Source organism: Cololabis saira, chromosome 3 (assembly GCF_033807715.1).
Source record: "Cololabis saira isolate AMF1-May2022 chromosome 3, fColSai1.1, whole genome shotgun sequence".
Taxonomy (NCBI): domain Eukaryota; kingdom Metazoa; phylum Chordata; class Actinopteri; order Beloniformes; family Belonidae; genus Cololabis; species Cololabis saira.
Window position 1 is genome coordinate 1093736 of NC_084589.1, and position 16147 is coordinate 1109882.

The 16147-nt window shown below is 43.8% G+C and overlaps 1 protein-coding gene across 1 annotated transcript in view; it reads right to left on the reverse strand.

Moving 5' to 3' along the window:
- The window catches only part of LOC133424423 (NACHT, LRR and PYD domains-containing protein 3-like), a 44406-nt gene that overhangs the window by 4242 nt on the left and 24017 nt on the right, over positions 1-16147 (reverse strand). Inside the window, exons 6-9 of the mRNA XM_061715034.1 lie at positions 13657-15451; positions 13186-13359; positions 3634-3807; positions 675-848 (exon numbers count right to left, since the gene is read on the reverse strand). Of these exons, the coding sequence (XP_061571018.1) occupies positions 675-848; positions 3634-3807; positions 13186-13359; positions 13657-15451 (2317 nt within the window). The remainder of the gene's footprint in view (positions 1-674; positions 849-3633; positions 3808-13185; positions 13360-13656; positions 15452-16147) is intronic.

Consider the following 16147-nt stretch of genomic DNA (forward strand, 5'->3'; position numbering starts at 1 on the left):
GCTAAAAATAATAATTTCACATCACTTACCACCTCAGTCGTCATGGCAGCAAACAACATGGTTAAATACTCGAATTTACGTTAAATATTAGAAAATACGGTTAAATACTCGCCGTCAAAATACTGTTAAAAATAATCAAAACACCATTTAAACACTGTTAAAACAGCGTTAAAAACATGCTTTTACAAACTCACAGTACCTTGCGCATCAAAAACGTATAACTTAGCCACTATAATAAAGAATAATATATACATAATAATAATGTCATAATCCGTGTATATATCACTACCACGGATCTCATTGACTTCGCATAGTACTATATCCGTGGTGCTCCCATTAAAACCTCAATAAAACACTGCTAAAACAGCGTTAAAAACATGCTTTTACAAACTGACAGTAACAAACAGTACCTTGCGCGACAAAAACTCATAATTTAGCCACTATAACGCGCGTCCAATCACTGGGCTGGCGCTGGATACGTCACGCAGTGTGCGGAGGACACAAAATCTCTGTGTTGCCCCGAAAATTCTCTCTTCCCTCTTCATCAACCCAGCTGGTCAGTTCGTCCGCTCTTGGCTTCGTGCCAAAGGGACTTCGGACCAGGCCGACCAGGCCGGGGGAGAGGGGAGGTCCGAGGCGCGCCCGCACCGGGACTGCACGCTTTAAATTCTGACCTGAGAGACTCCAGGTGACAGTGTGGACTCTCCAGTCCAGGACACAGCTTCTTCAGTCCTGAATCCTGCAGGTGGTTGTTACTCAGGTCCAGTTCTGTCAGACTGGAGGACTGAGAGCTGAGAACTGAGGACAGATCTGCACAGATGTTCCCTGAGAGGTTACAACCACTCAACCTGCAGAGGAGATTAAAGAGAGATCATGAGGTTATTTAGGAAGGTTTGAGTATAACATTTCATGTAAAAGACAACTCAGAGGGTTTAAAATAAAAACATCTTACAAAATGACTTAAAACTTTAAGAATTGAAATGCAGTAATTAAGACAGACAGACATAAGTAAATAAAAAGATTTTCAACTTGACTTATGGCTATAGTTTCAGCATCCCTGCACCAGACAAAACACCAGAAAACTCTCTACAGAATATTATCATTTTTTTCACAAACAATCATTTGTCGAGGCGGACATCAGCAGGTTATTTTCTGTTGCCTCCATGTAGAAGTCACTTAAAACAGAAGACAATGAATCACAGAGCGATGGTGGTGTGGAGTGAATTACCAGACCTTTGGACTTTAGATAATATCATAAGCTTTTAAAAGAAGCTCAAGTTATTTTTGTTTACTCAGGAGAATAAAATTGACTGTTAAGAATTTAGCTATTAATTTGTTTATTGTGTTGATACTGTTTCCTTTTCCTCTATTTCTTGTGTCTGTGTTAATGAATCGGGTTAGTCAGTCCCACATAGGTCCGAACTAGATCGGGTTCAGGTGTTTACATGCAGTTTAAAAGTCTGAACGATGTCTAATCCGATCTGCAACCCGATTGAATTGCTGCATGTAAACGTGCTGACTGACTAACTTAATCGGGTTTGAGCACCTAGATAACCCAGTCGCAATTGGGTTGTTAATGCCATGTATACGGGGACATCTGATATTGCAGTCTGCGCTACTCGAAAAATTTCCCCCAGGTGGGGTTTTCCCCCGGGGGAGGGGATTCACCCGGAAGTGAAAGGAGACGCCGCGTGCTCAGTAGTAGCACCCTGGGGTGTCGTCTGACTGCTTCAGGGGTGTCGTCAAAAAAATTACCTATTCTGACATTTCATATATAAATACCGTATTTTCGCGACCATACGGGCGCCGTGTGGAAAGGCATACCCTCAGTTTTGTGTCATTTCTGTATTTAAAACACACACACGGCGCACCGACCGAAAAGGAGCTGTCTACACACACACACACGCGCACCGCAGAACACACACACAAGCACATGAGTGTGCGTATTTAAAAATAGAGCGGGAGCAAAACTTAGTTTGATTGTAGGCTACTTTATTTCAGTTTTTACATTAATCAAACCCATCAAAGTCTCACCCTCTGTTTCTGCATTAAAGAGCTCCGCTAAATCAACTCTGCCAGTCTGAATTTCCTCGCTGTCAGAGTCACTTTCCGTGCCGTGCGGCGCCTCGGAAATGCACGATTTTGCAAAAGCTTGCAAAATAAGCAGACACGTTAGCCCCCGCATCAACAATCCATCTGCAAACTGTGGCATAACTTGCCCGGCGCTGCCTTCCACTCTTGGTGAAACTGTTCCCCCTCAGTCATCTATCGCTCCCACGTGGCTCGCAGCCTTAAGGCTGATTTATGGTTCCGCGTTAACCAACGCAGAGATTACGCCGTAAGTTATGCGACGACGCGCACGTACGGTGCGCTTCGCCGCATACGTTACGGCGTAGGCTCTGCGTCGATTTAAGGCGGAACCATAAATCAGGCTTCACTTTGAACGGCCGGTTCACAGCCGGCTGGAAAAGTCTCTTTAGGCAGTCTTTCTTTTAAAAATCACCATAGTTTCTGTCCATCAGCGTGGCAACCAGGCACAACAGTGAACGATGACTTCTACTCTGGCGCAGTTATCGTGTTCAAGTTATTGATACAAAATAAACAGGACTTATGCATTTACAGTCAGAGCGATGCAGTGCGGTTTTTTATTATATTTTACTCTGGGGTGTCGTGGGATTTTATTCACTTTTGAAAGGTGTCATGACTGAAAAAAGGTTGAGAACAGGCTGTCTGTTTTAGACAGATTATTAATAGGAAAGCAGTGAGAATGCACTTTTTTCCTTAAAATGCTGTCCTACACGACTGATTTGCTGCCCGCTCTAATAAGCCTCGTGCCCCCTCTGAATATTTGCTCTGGCGCCGACCCTGCACCACAGCCGGCGTCGTTCTTCTATCATCACTGCAGTCAAAAGATCCGTTGTTCTTTTCATAATCAGCACTAAAAGCTACATAATGCACGAAATGTAGGCTGCTGTAGCCTCATCGAGGTGCTCGGACGCCATCTTTCTTTCTTGTTGTTGGTAAGCGGATGTCAACCGGAAGTGGCTCTTTGTTGAAATGGTTACCTTGGGTACAGCGCCACCTAGCGTCACGGAGTCAGCCATGCTCTGGTTACAAGTGGGTTATTCAATCTGATTCAGTCTGATCTCTGAACAGCATGTATACTCAGACAAGTTATCCGATCTTCTGCATGTCTTTATCTGATCCCATCTGCAACCCGATTGAATTGCTGCATGTAACCGCACTGTGTGTGTAATTTGCTAAAGGGAGGGGGGGGGGGGTTTAAAATGTGAACAGCGCATGATTATTTGTTCTATTTCACATTGTCAAAAAAGTTGTTGTGTTGTTGAAAATGTAAATCCTGACTTTCAAAAGAGGGAATGTACAGTCATAATGTCATTGTGCTGATTATAATGTTTTTTTTTCTTTGAGGAAGTGTCCTAGTGTCTGTTGTCTCTGAGTTGTGAGCATGTATGTTTATGCATTTTAATTAATGATAATGATGTAATTCAGCTGATGATTCTGATGAGAACCTAGAGAAACTACTATGAAAGGTCAGCAGCTAACAGGGATCTAATAAAACAACCAAACAAACAGTTCTAACGGACAGTTGAACACTTGGTGGATTCTGACCTGAGAGACTCCAGGTGACAGTGTGGACTCTCCAGTCCAGGACACAGATTCTTCAGTCCTGAATCCTGCAGGTGGTTGTTACTCAGGTCCAGTTCTGTCAGACTGGAGGACTGAGAGCTGAGAACTGAGGACAGATCTGCACAGATGTTCTCTGAGAGGTTACAACCACTCAACCTGCAGAGGAGATTAAAGAGAAATTATGAGGTTATTTAGGAAAGTTTGTGTATAACATTTCATGTACAAGACAACTCAAAGTGCTTAAAATAAAAACATTTTAAAAAATGAATTAAAAATGTAAGAATTTAAAGGTAGTAATTAAAGACAGACAGACATAAGTAAATAAAAATGTTTTCAACTTGACTTAAAGGTGACCTATTATGGCATTTAATGTATATTTTAAACAGGCCTTGAATGTCTTAAAAACAATCTAAAGCTTGTTTTTTCTACATAAATCATAAATCCAGCCTGTGGGCCATGTCACTAGTTTTACCGCTTCTAACCTCTTTTTCTGCGCCTCATTTTTAGGGAAGGGGGGGGTATGATAATGAGGCTCTGTGCTGATTGGCTCCCTGAATGACGTGTAGCAGGGGAGGAGAATAAACCCTCGCTCCGCCAGAGCAGCCCGAGCCTGTAAATTATCACAACACTGAATTTTCACAAATGGAAACTTTATTGTTAAAAAAATAAAATATGAGTTGTATATAAATAACATTTATGCACTATTTAAGCCGGATCTACCCGGCGGATGCTGAACGCTGGCCCCGGAGCCACGCCGGGCACCCGGCGTGGCTCCGGCGTGGCACTGGAGCAGCGCGCATCACCGCGGCTTTAACCAGGGAATCTGAGCGGTTCCGACCGGCCGGGACCGCAGGAACCGGCCTGGACTGGTAGCAGGGACTCCCGGGGACCGACCAGCGGAATTTCAGCCGGATCTGCCCGGCGGATGCTGCGCGACGGGCGCCGCAAGCCCACGGCGGGCGCACAGATCCGCTCCGGAGCGCATCCGCGGCGCATCGCCCCTTATCGGGGATCAAACCGACAGATTTGCCTGAAAATCTCATAGGGTGAAGCTGGTCCTGCCTGGGACAGATCCCCGAGGACCCAGCTCCCAAACCACCCGGGAACCTGGATGATTTAACCCGGTTCCGCTCCGCCGCGGCGCTGCGTCCGACTGGCTGAAGGAAGGACCGCTCCAGCCTGAGCCAGAGAGCTGGTTGTGGGCGTGGTTTCAGCAGCGGAGGCTGAACCTCTGGAAATCTGCTCCCGTCGTGACGTCACGACGGGAGCAGATTCTCATCGGCTCAAAAAAAACCACGTGACACTGGGGTACTCTGGCCGGCAGGGGTCAGACACCTTGCAGAAATTCATGGTATTTTGTCTCCCCTGTGCTGGCAGGGTGAGGGGAGACCACTTTATATATGTTAAAACAAGAAAAAACGTGTTTTTCATAATAGGTCCCCTTTAAAGGGGACCTATTATGAAAAACACGTTTTTTCCCCTTTAAAGGGGACCTATTATGAAAAACACGTTTTTTCTTGTTTTAACATATATAAAGTGGTCTCCCCTCACCCTGCCAGCAGAGGGGAGATGAAATCCCATGAATTTCTGCAAGGTCTGTGACCCCCGCCCTACAGAATCCCCCATTGTCACGTGATTTTCTTGAGCCATTTAGAATCTGCTCCTGTCGTGAGTCACGACGGGAGCAGATTTCCATAGGATATTATTGTTTAGCCTCTTGCTGAGTGCAGCCGCTTCGCTCTCTGCTCCGCTCCCCCGCTTTGTTTTGTTTTTCTTCTTTCCTCTGCAATCTTTTCTTTTCTGCAAAACAATTTCTGGAAAGCAGGACCAGGATACCTTACCACCGCGAGCTATTCCTCAAGTCTACCACTTTTATTTTAAACTGTTTTAGTATTTTGTGAGCGTAGCTTATCAGCAGCACAAGCCTGCGCTATCGTGACTGGGATTGAGGATCTCAGCTAGCAGCAGCTAGCAGAAGCTAATTAGCAGCAAGATGCCTCCCTTTTCCTTTTCCATGGATGATTACCACAAACTGCTCCAGAAGATAGCAGTACTGGAAACAAAAATTCACAGGCTCGAAGTGAATGGAGAGATAAATGGACAATATGGGAATGAATCGACTCTGCTGACCTCCCAAAACAGCGAAAGGGAGCAGGCTAACAGAAAGCTAACTAACACCACCAAGACGCAACAGGAGCTGGGAACAAATGGCAAGAAATCAACAAATCCTCCCTGGAACTCTCTTGGTGCGAAGCCAAAGCAGTACAAATCGCCTCCCTCAGATCTGAGAAGACGGTTATCAGGCAGAACCCAGCACCTGGTGACCTTGGACGTCATCGAGTGGCCTGCATTACCGTCGCACAGGAATGGGGTACTGGGGTCTTCAACCCCAGTACCCGGCAAGAGGAGGAAGGCTACAACTACAACAAAAGCTAAGAGCAAATCGCCCCAAGACACAGGGATTCTACTGGAGAACAGATTTACTCCACTCTCTCAAACTCCAGAATCCCTGGGAAAAGGCTCATCTTCCGACTCCAGAGACAGGTATGAGGCTAAATCCACTGCTAAAGGGCTACAGGCAGAGCTAACTACTGGGCCTCGTACGCTGATAGTGGGCGACGGAGCTGTGAATGAGATAAAATCATTCTGCAGCAAAAACACAAAAGTACTGTGTTTTACCAACGACATGGTATCTGATATCACAAAGAAGATCCGGAGCATTGCTGCAGAGCATCCGACAGCTAAAGCTGTTGTCATACACACAGGAGCCCTTGATGTTGTGAAACAACAATCGGAGATATTAAAACAAGACTTCACTGATCTGATGAGCACAGTTGCATGCCTAAATATTGAGGTTTTCTTCAGTGGACCAATACCGACGATTCGGCAAGGAGATGAGAGATTTAGCAGGCTAATGTTGCTAAATGGATGGCTTAAAGATGCATGTGCTGCTAAATCATTTCATTATGTTGACAATCATCATCATCATCATCATCATCACCGCAACAGGGGGAGTCTCCCTCAGCCCCAACAGGAAACACCAAATCCTCACCCCCCCCAGAGCCCACCCAGCTCTCCAGGGAGTCAGGAGTCCCCACTTCTGGAATTTACTGACAGGATGAACAAGTTGGTGAATATTGGATTACAACTAACACCACGCCAAAATCCTTTGTTTGACCCCCCACATCACCCAACCCCTCCCAAACCACCACTCCGGAAACCGCGGTCAACCAAAAGTCACCGCCCCCCCCCCACCTCCTCTGAACTACCATATCTGTGATGTCTGATATGTGCCGGGTCCAGGCTGTGATGTCAATGTTAACATTGTTCTGTCCCAGGAAAAGTCTGGGCCCCATGGAGTTAAATCAGCTTTCTCTATCCCTGTGATGATAGGTAACAGAAAATGTATCAAACTGGTGAGAAATGAAAAAAGTTCAGTTAAATCTGCTAATCTGTTGAGTATAGCATGTCATCCTCGAATCTCACAAGTGTCTCCTGTTAAGGATTTACATGTACATTTAGCCCTTTTAAATATCAGGTCTCTGGTTGGGAAATCTTTCTTAATCAATGATTTTATTAACGAGCACAACCTTGATTTTATGTTTTTAACTAAAACTTGGTTAAGTCAGGATAATAGTGCAGCAGTTCTTATTGAGTCAACACCGCAGAATTTTAGTTTCTTTAGTGAAGCAAGAACACATAGGAGAGGAGGCGGAGTTGCCTCTCTGTTCAAGGACAGCTTTCAATGCAAGAAAATGTCTTATGGTACATTTGATTCCTTTGAATATGTTGCCATTCAGTTAAAATCCCCCTGTCGAGCAATCTTAGTGACCATCTACAGACCACCCAAATATGATGCAAGGTTTTTTGATGAGTTTGCCAAACTACTGTCAATTATGTGCATGGATTTTGACTGTGTTGTTTTAGTGGGTGATTTTAACATTCATGTTGATAATCCCAAAGATGGATGTGCTAAAGAACTTTTAAATATTCTGGATAATTTTGGGCTTTCCCAGCATGTCAAAGATTCAACGCATAACCGAGGACATGTTTTAGATTTAATTATTTCCAAGGGTCTTAATATCTCAGAGGTTGTGGTGAACGATGTTGCTCTCTCTGATCACTACTGTGTTTTGTTTAAAATGACCACTGTTGCCAATCCTATCAAAGGTGAAGCAGAGGTAATCAGAAAGCGTTATATAAATGATAACACCTGTGCATTATTCACCCAGGGTTTTACACCATCAACAACCCTGTCCTCAGTTGTAGTTGATGACCTTGTTAACAGTTTCAGCTCCAATGTTATGGCTGTTACTGATTCTATCGCCCCAATTAAGACCAAAGTTCTGTCCGGGAGGAAAAAGTCACCCTGGAGAAACGCCACACTGGTTAAAGAACAGAGAAGGATATGTAGACAAGCAGAACGCAAGTGGCGCAAAAACAAACATCAGGTATATTACAACAGTTATAAAGAGAGTCTTCGCAACTATAACCAGAAACTGAAGAATGCAAGACAATCGTATTTTTCAGAGATTATCAATAGAAACAGTAATAATACTCGCGCATTGTTTTCTGTGGTAGAAAGACTGACAAACCCTGCAGCCTCAATCCCACTTGAACTGATATCAAAAAAGGCCTGTAATGACTTTGCTGACTTTTTCACAAACAAAATATTACAGATAAGACAAACAATGTGCTCCACCTCAGGAATGATAACACTCTGGCCTTCCTATCTTGTAGTAAAGCTTGGACAGTTCAGCATATTAGATAATACAACCCTAACGGAAACAGTTTCAAAATTAAAGCCCACAACATGCTGTCTTGATATTCTGCCTTCAAACTTTTTTAAAACAGTTTTTAAGTGCATAGCGCCGGATGTATTGCAGATAATAAATACTTCTCTTCAAACAGGCCAGTTTCCCCAGGCGTTGAAAACTGCAGTAATAAAACCTCTTCTAAAAAAATCAAATCTGGATGCTACAACACTTAGTAACTATAGGCCAATAGCAAATCTGCCATTTTTAGGGAAAATCATTGAAAAGGTGGTCTTCCAGCAAATCCATGCTTTTATGATGCAAAACAATCTCTTTAATGTATTTCAGTCTGGATTTCGGCCTCACCACAGCACTGAGACTGTACTCATCAAAGTCTTAAATGATATTCATCTGAATAATGATGCAGGTAAATCCTCTGTTCTGGTATTATTGGATCTGAGTGCTGCATTCGACACAGTTGATCATAACATTCTTCTCAGCAGACTGGAAAAGTGGGTGGGACTTACCGGCACTGTGCTTCAATGGTTTAAATCTTACTTACAAGATAGGGCCTTTTTTGTGTCAATAGGAAACCATGAGTCTGAGAGAACCAAGATCACATGTGGGGTTCCTCAAGGGTCTATACTCGGACCGCTTCTATTCAACATCTATATGCTACCCCTAGCTCAGATTATGGAACATCACAACATTTCCTACCATACTTATGTGGATGACACACAGCTTTATATTTCAGTGTCACCACATGACTACAGTTCCCTACTCTCATTGAGTAACTGTATTCACCAAATCAATGAGTGGATGTGCCAGAATTTTCTCCAGCTAAATGCAGAAAAGACAGAGGTGATAATTTTTGGCCCTAAAAATGAAAGGGAAAAGATCAGCGCTCACCTTGGCTCCATGTCATTGACAGCTACAAATCAAGCCAGAAATCTGGGTGTAATTATTGACTCAGACCTGAACTTCAACAGCCATCTAAAGTGTATCACCAAATCTGCCTATTACCACCTAAAAAACATTGCTAGAATTAAGGGTATTCTGTCTAAACAAGATATGGAAAAACTTATTCATGCATTCATTTTCAGTAGGTTGGATTATTGCAATGGCATCTTTACAGGCCTTAACAAGAAATCAATCAGGCAGCTGCAGCTGATCCAGAACGCTGCCGCCAGTGTCCTTACAAATACAAGGAAACTGGACCACATTACACCGGTCATGAAATCACTACACTGGCTTCCAGTGAGTCAAAGGATACAGTTTAAAATCTTACTGCTGGTCTACAAAGCACTGAATGGTCTTGGACCAAAATACATGGTTGATCTGTTAGTTCCCTATGAAGCTCCCAGACCCCTTAGGTCTTCTGGATCTGGTTTGTTGTGTGTCCCAAGAACCAGAACCAAGCAAGGTGAGGCAGCGTTCAGTTATTCTGCTCCTCACCGGTGGAACAAACTTCCTGTAGACCTGAGGTCTGCTCCAACTGTCAGCTCCTTTAAATCAGGGTTAAAAACATTACTGTTTACTGAAGTGTACTCTTAAATTAAACCTGCTGTATTCTACTGCCCTTATTTTTTTTTAACAGCTTGTGCTTTTTATTATTTTACTTCTTTTCTTATTCTTACCTATTTGTTATTATGTCTTGCCGCTTTTAATGTCAATGTAAAGCACTTTGAATTACCTTGTGTTGAATTGTGCTATATAAATAAATTTGCCTTGCCTTGCCTTGCATAGGTTCAGCCTCCGCTGCTGAAACCATGCCCACAACCAGCTCTCTCCGCCGGCTGGAGCTCCACCATTGTTCAGCAGCGGTGACTGTTTTCCACCAGTTTCAACAGCGAGGGAGAGTAGAAATGAGATTTTGCATCGACATTTACTCTCATAAAAGGATCAGTTCCAACAGCACGGACCCGGCAACTGCACACGAGTCAGCGGTAAGTTACGTGTTTTTTTATGTTACTTATATTTGTATGATCTTTGCATGGGCTAAGTATTTAGCTTAGCTCTGGAGCACCGGCGCCGCATACGGAGCTGCCGGAGCTGGTCACGGACCGGCCCGTCGAGGAGCCCCGGGTTCAGAGCTCCGAACCCGGAGCTCCGAACCCGGGGGGCTCCGGGGGGCCGGTTCCGGGGGGCCGGCTCCGGGGGAGCCGGCGGCTCAGTACCGTAATACATTTTTTTTCTGTGGTTTCAGATTTTCCAAGCAATGCACCTGGAGCTGTTCAACGACACATTCAGAAGACGCGCGGTCCTTCCTTGAGCCAGCAATAGTGCATAAATTTTATTTATATATTTTAACAATAAAGTTGCCATTTGTGAAAATTCAGTGTTGTGATTTCTTTACAGTTAACATGATTCATTTGTCTTGTAACATAAGAAGTGAAATGATGAGGAATTGGAGTAAATAACCGTGGTGTACCTGTTTAGAATTAAATTCAATCTTCCTGTGTGAAGACGAGGTGACTAAAGGCTGATTTATGGTTCTGCGTTACACCAAAGCAGAGCCTACGGCGTAGGGTACGCTTCGATTTAACGCAGAACCGTGGACACGCTTTGCTACGCAGCCGCTGCTCTTCTCCCCGGAGCGACGCTTTGTCTCCTCCCCTCCTATACGTCATTCAAGCAGCCAATCAGCGCAGAGCCTCATTATCATACCCCCCCTTCCCTTAGAATGGAGCACAGAAAAAGGCTTTAGAAGCGGTAAAACTAAAGACATGGCCCACAGGCTGAATTTCTGATTTATGTAGAAAAAACAAGCTTTAGATTGTTTTTAAGACATTCAAGGCCTGTTTAAAATATACATTAAATGCCATAATATGTCCCCTTTAAGGCAATAGAGAGTTTCAGCATCCCTGATGCATTCTGGGAGTTTGTTCCACAGGTGAGGAGCAAAAACTGAACACTAACTCATCATATTTAGTTTTAACTCTGGGTATAGAAGGTAGGCGTCTCCTTGACAACCAGAGGGTTATTTCTTTTTTTATTTTCATTTAACTGAAGAAAATTCTGGCACATCCACTTTTTAATGTGATCAATGCATTTGAAAAAAAATTGAATTGGATTATAGACTCCAGGTGAGATGCTTATACACATTAGGGTGTCATCTGCATAGTCATGGTAGCACATTTTGTTCTTTTTCATAATTTGACCAAGTGACTGCATGTAAATATTAACCAGCAGAGATCCAAGAATTGAACCTTGTTATTATAACAAATAACAAATAACATTATTCGTGTTAACTAAATATGTAGTTACCTAAAGACACAAAATAGTCTTTGTCATTTAGATAGGACTGAAAAAAGGTTAGTGCTGTGCTAGAAAGTCCCACCCAGTTCTTCAACCTGTCTATCAAGATGTTCTTGTTGATTGTGTTGAATGCACCACTGAGATCCAGGAAGACCAAGACTGAAATGTTGCCATTATTGGAGTGGATATCATTAAGGACCTTTACTAGAGCTGTCTCAGTGTTGTGATGTGGCCGGAAACCTGACTTGAACACATCAAAACCGTCATTTAGTGTCAGGAGGTTGTACAGGTTTTTGAAAAATGGGTGAAATTCAGGATATCAACATGCGTACAAGAAAGGCCAGTCCACAGCTACGACACTTTCTCAAATGACAGATGATTGGTTGCTTGAAATGGATGACGAAAAAATTGTTGTTACTGCACTGTTGGATATGAAGACAACATTTGATCTTCTTGACCATAAAGTGTTATTGAATAAGTTAAGCTGCTATGGTTTTGAATCAGCTACTATTGCATGTAGAGTTATTTGTCTGATAGGAAAAGCACTGTTTACTTTAATGGTAGCAATTCCAAGCTGAGAGCAGTGAGCTGTGGGGTTCCCCAAGGGAGTTCATTGCGTCTGCTTTTATTTTCAATATTCATCAATGATTTATTGTTGATTCTAAATCATGCCACCATTGCAATGTATGCTGACGATTCAACAGTTCATACATCGGAAAATGCGCCTGCTGAATTAACTGAGATTTAAAGGGTGGACTTAAAATTAACATTAAAATGGGTGATATGAAACGAATGAGTTCTGAATAAGGTGAATAGAAAGTGTATTGTTTTAGGTTCAAAACATTTATTAAGAGAATACCCTGTGCTATGCTTAACTATGGGTGATGTAGTGATAGAGCAGTAAAAGAAGTGAAGATATTAGGGGATGTTGTATAGAGTCAAATGTCCTGGAATAGACAAGTTGACTAAATAGTGCAGAGATGTTGTTCAACGTCATTGTTCTGATTATAATGTTGTTGTTGTTTTACTTTGAGCAGGTGTCCTAGTGTCTGTTCTCTCTGAGTGGTGAGCATTTGGTTTATGTATTTTAATAAATGATAATGTTGTAATTCAGCTGAGGATTCTGATGAGACCCCAGAGAAACTGAAAGGTCAGCAGCTAACAGGGATCTAATAAAACAACCAAACTGTCACAGTTTGGTTATTGAGTTCCTGTTTTATTTTGAAACCTGTGTCTTTGTGTTTCCGTTCTGCTTTGATCATCTGCACCTGTCTCGTTAACCCTTCTGTACATCTGGTCTTGTCTTTCCCTTGCTCCATGCTGGTCTGTACTGTTTTCACCCTCCATGTTTCAGGTTTGTTTTTTTCTCTGCTCGCATGTTTGTTTGTTTAAATCTGCTGTTAATTTAATGAATAACAATTTTTGGAACTCCTGCCTCCCGTTCTCCTGGGTAAGAGTCCTATCTATAATGCAACGCAAACAGTTCTAATGGACAACAGTTGAACACTTGGTGGATTCTGACCTGAGAGACTCCAGGTGACAGTGTGGACTCTCCAGTCCAGGACACAGCTTCTTCAGTCCTGAATCCTGCAGGTGGTTGTTACTCAGGTCCAGTTCTGTCAGACTGGAGGACTGAGAGCTGAGAACTGAGGACAGATCTGCACAGATGTTCCCTGAGAGGTTACAACCACTCAACCTGCAGAGGAGATTAAAGAGAAATCATGAGGTTATTTAAAAGTTGATTATGTCATTTAACAAAAAAAATAATTATATATCAATGAATGCTGATTATTTCAACTAATAATCAATTAGTATTGATCATAGCGATTGCTGCATTTCTCTTCTCTGCATGTAAAGTTTCCTGAGATGAATTATTGATGAGAACTGGTCCCACATGGACCTGAACTTAGTTGAACAGTGAATTTAACTGGTTTCCTCCATGAACACAACATGTGATTGTAAATAAAACAGATGTGTCCGTGTTCGTCCTTACACAACTTTCTTGGAGGCTTTGACCACCGGCAGCAGCCTCCGTAGAACCTCCTCTGAAGCTGAGTATTTCTTCAGGTCAAACACCTCCAGATCTTCTGATGACAGTAAGATGAAGCCCAGAGCCGACCACTGAGCAGGAGACAGTTCATCTGTGGAGAGACGTCCTGACCTCAGGGACCGTTGGACCTCCTCTACCAGAGAACCATCGTTCAGTTCATTCAGACAGTGTAACAGATTGATGCTTTTCTCTGCAGACAGATCCTCACTGATCTTCCACTTGATGTATTCAACTGTTTCCTGATTGTTCTGTGAACTTCTTTGTTTTGGTTCCAGCAGACCTCGTAGGAGAGTCTGATTGGTTTCCAGTGAAAGACCCAGGAGGAAGCGGAGGAACAAGTCCAGGTGTCCGTTGGGACTCTGTAAGGCCTTGTCCACAGCTGTCTGATAGAGGTGAGTCTCTGCTCTTGTTTTAAACCACCAGGAGGTGTTTCTTTGTTCATCCAGCAGGTTGACTGCAGACTTGATGAAGGTCTGATGGACATGAAGAGCAGCCAGAAACTCCTGAACACTCAGATGGATGAAGCAGAAGACCTGGTCCTGGTACAGGCTGCTCTCCTCTCTAAAGATCTGTGTGAACACTCCTGAGTACACTGAAGCCTCTCTGACATCGATGCCACACTCTCTCAGGTCTGGTTCATAGAAGATCAGGTTTCCTTTCTGCAGCTGCTCAAAAGCAAGTTTTCCCAGAGACTTGATCATCTTCCTGCTCTCTGGACTCCAGTGTGGATCCGTCCCAGCTCCTCCATCATACTTGACCTTCTTCAGTTTGGCCTGGACTACCAGGAAGTGGATGTACATCTCAGTCAGGGTCTTGGGCAGCCCCCCTCCCTCTCTGGTTTCCAGGATTTTCTCCAGGACTTTCTCCAGGACCGTAGCAGTGATCCAGCAGAAGACTGGGATGTGGCACATGATGTGGAGGCTCCGTGATGTCTTGATGTGGGAGATGATCCTGGTGGTCTGCTCCTCATCTCTGAACCTCTTCCTGAAGTATTCCTCCTTCTGTGGGCCAGTGAACCCTCTGACTTCTGTCACCATGGAAACACAATCAGGAGGGATCTGATTGGCTGCTGCGGGCCGTGTGGTGATCCAGAGACGAGCAGAAGGAAGTAGGTTCCCCCTGATGAGGTTTGTCAGCAGCACATCCACTGAGGTGGACTCTGTAACATCAGTCACAACCTCATTGTTGTGGAAGTCCAGAGGAAGTCGACTCTCATCCAGACCGTCAAAGATGAACGCGACCTGGAAGTCTTCAAACCTGCAGATTTCTCTGGTTTCAGTGAAGAAGTGATGAACAAGTTCCACCAAGCTGAACTTTCTCTCTTTCAGCACATTCAGCTCTCTGAAGGTGAATGGAAGCAGGAACTGGATGTCCTGGTTGGTTCTGCCTTCAGCCCAGTCCAGAGTGAACTTCTGTGTTAGGACTGTTTTCCCGATGCCGGCCACTCCCTTCGTCATCACTGTTCTGATTGGTTCATCTCTTCCAGGTGGGAGTTTAAAGATGTCTTCCTGTCTGATGGTTGTTTCTGCTCTGTCTGGTTTCTTGGATGCTGCTTCAATCTGTCTGACTTCATGTTCATTGTTGACCTCTCCAGTCCCTCCCTCTGTGATGTAGAGCTCTGTGTAGATCTGCTTCAGAAGGGTTGGGTTTCCTGCTTTAACAATCCCCTCAAACAAACACTGGTACTTCTTCTTCAGCTTAGACTTCAGTTGCTTTTTACAAACTGGAGCAAAAGAACCTTAATAAAAGTGGAAAAAAGAAACCAATTAGTGTTTATAAAGTTCAACATAATTCTCATAAAGAATCATGATGTGAACCGACACTGATCAACTCTAACGTTACGATGAGCTGTCCAATAATGTGTAGAATCACTTTTACCACCAAAACACTTCGGAACACTCAGGATGTGGAAGTGACAAGAACATTTGGGGGTCCTGGAGATTCTAGTACCAGGATGTTAGCAGTAGAGCCCTGATGGGTTGTGGGTTTGTGGGTTGTTGTGTTATTGTTATTGTTGTGGTGTCTGTCAAGTGGATTTTCCAGGTTTAGGATTTGAAAACACCAGAAGCCCTCCCCCTTCCCAGGACATCTGTGGACCTGTATAAGAACTGTACCGAGCCGTCTGATAACATCAAGGACACCGGCTGAGGAGTAGCTCTGGGGCAAAGTTCACAGACTTACCGCTCACACACACACACATTGCTGATAACCACACCTCCCTCATCTCAACGCCTTCCCCGGCTTCCCTCTTATCAGCCCCCCTGACACTGTCTCCGGGTTCGAGCGCCACGAAGGCCGCGACCCTCACTTGGATGAACTGTGCCGGGATCCCGCCCACCCCACATACCCATGCAAGTTATGATGTTGTTTTGCTGTGTGTATGTTGCTTTTCTGTGCTGAGGTGTTTTTTGCACCTTGACACTGGGTATTTAAT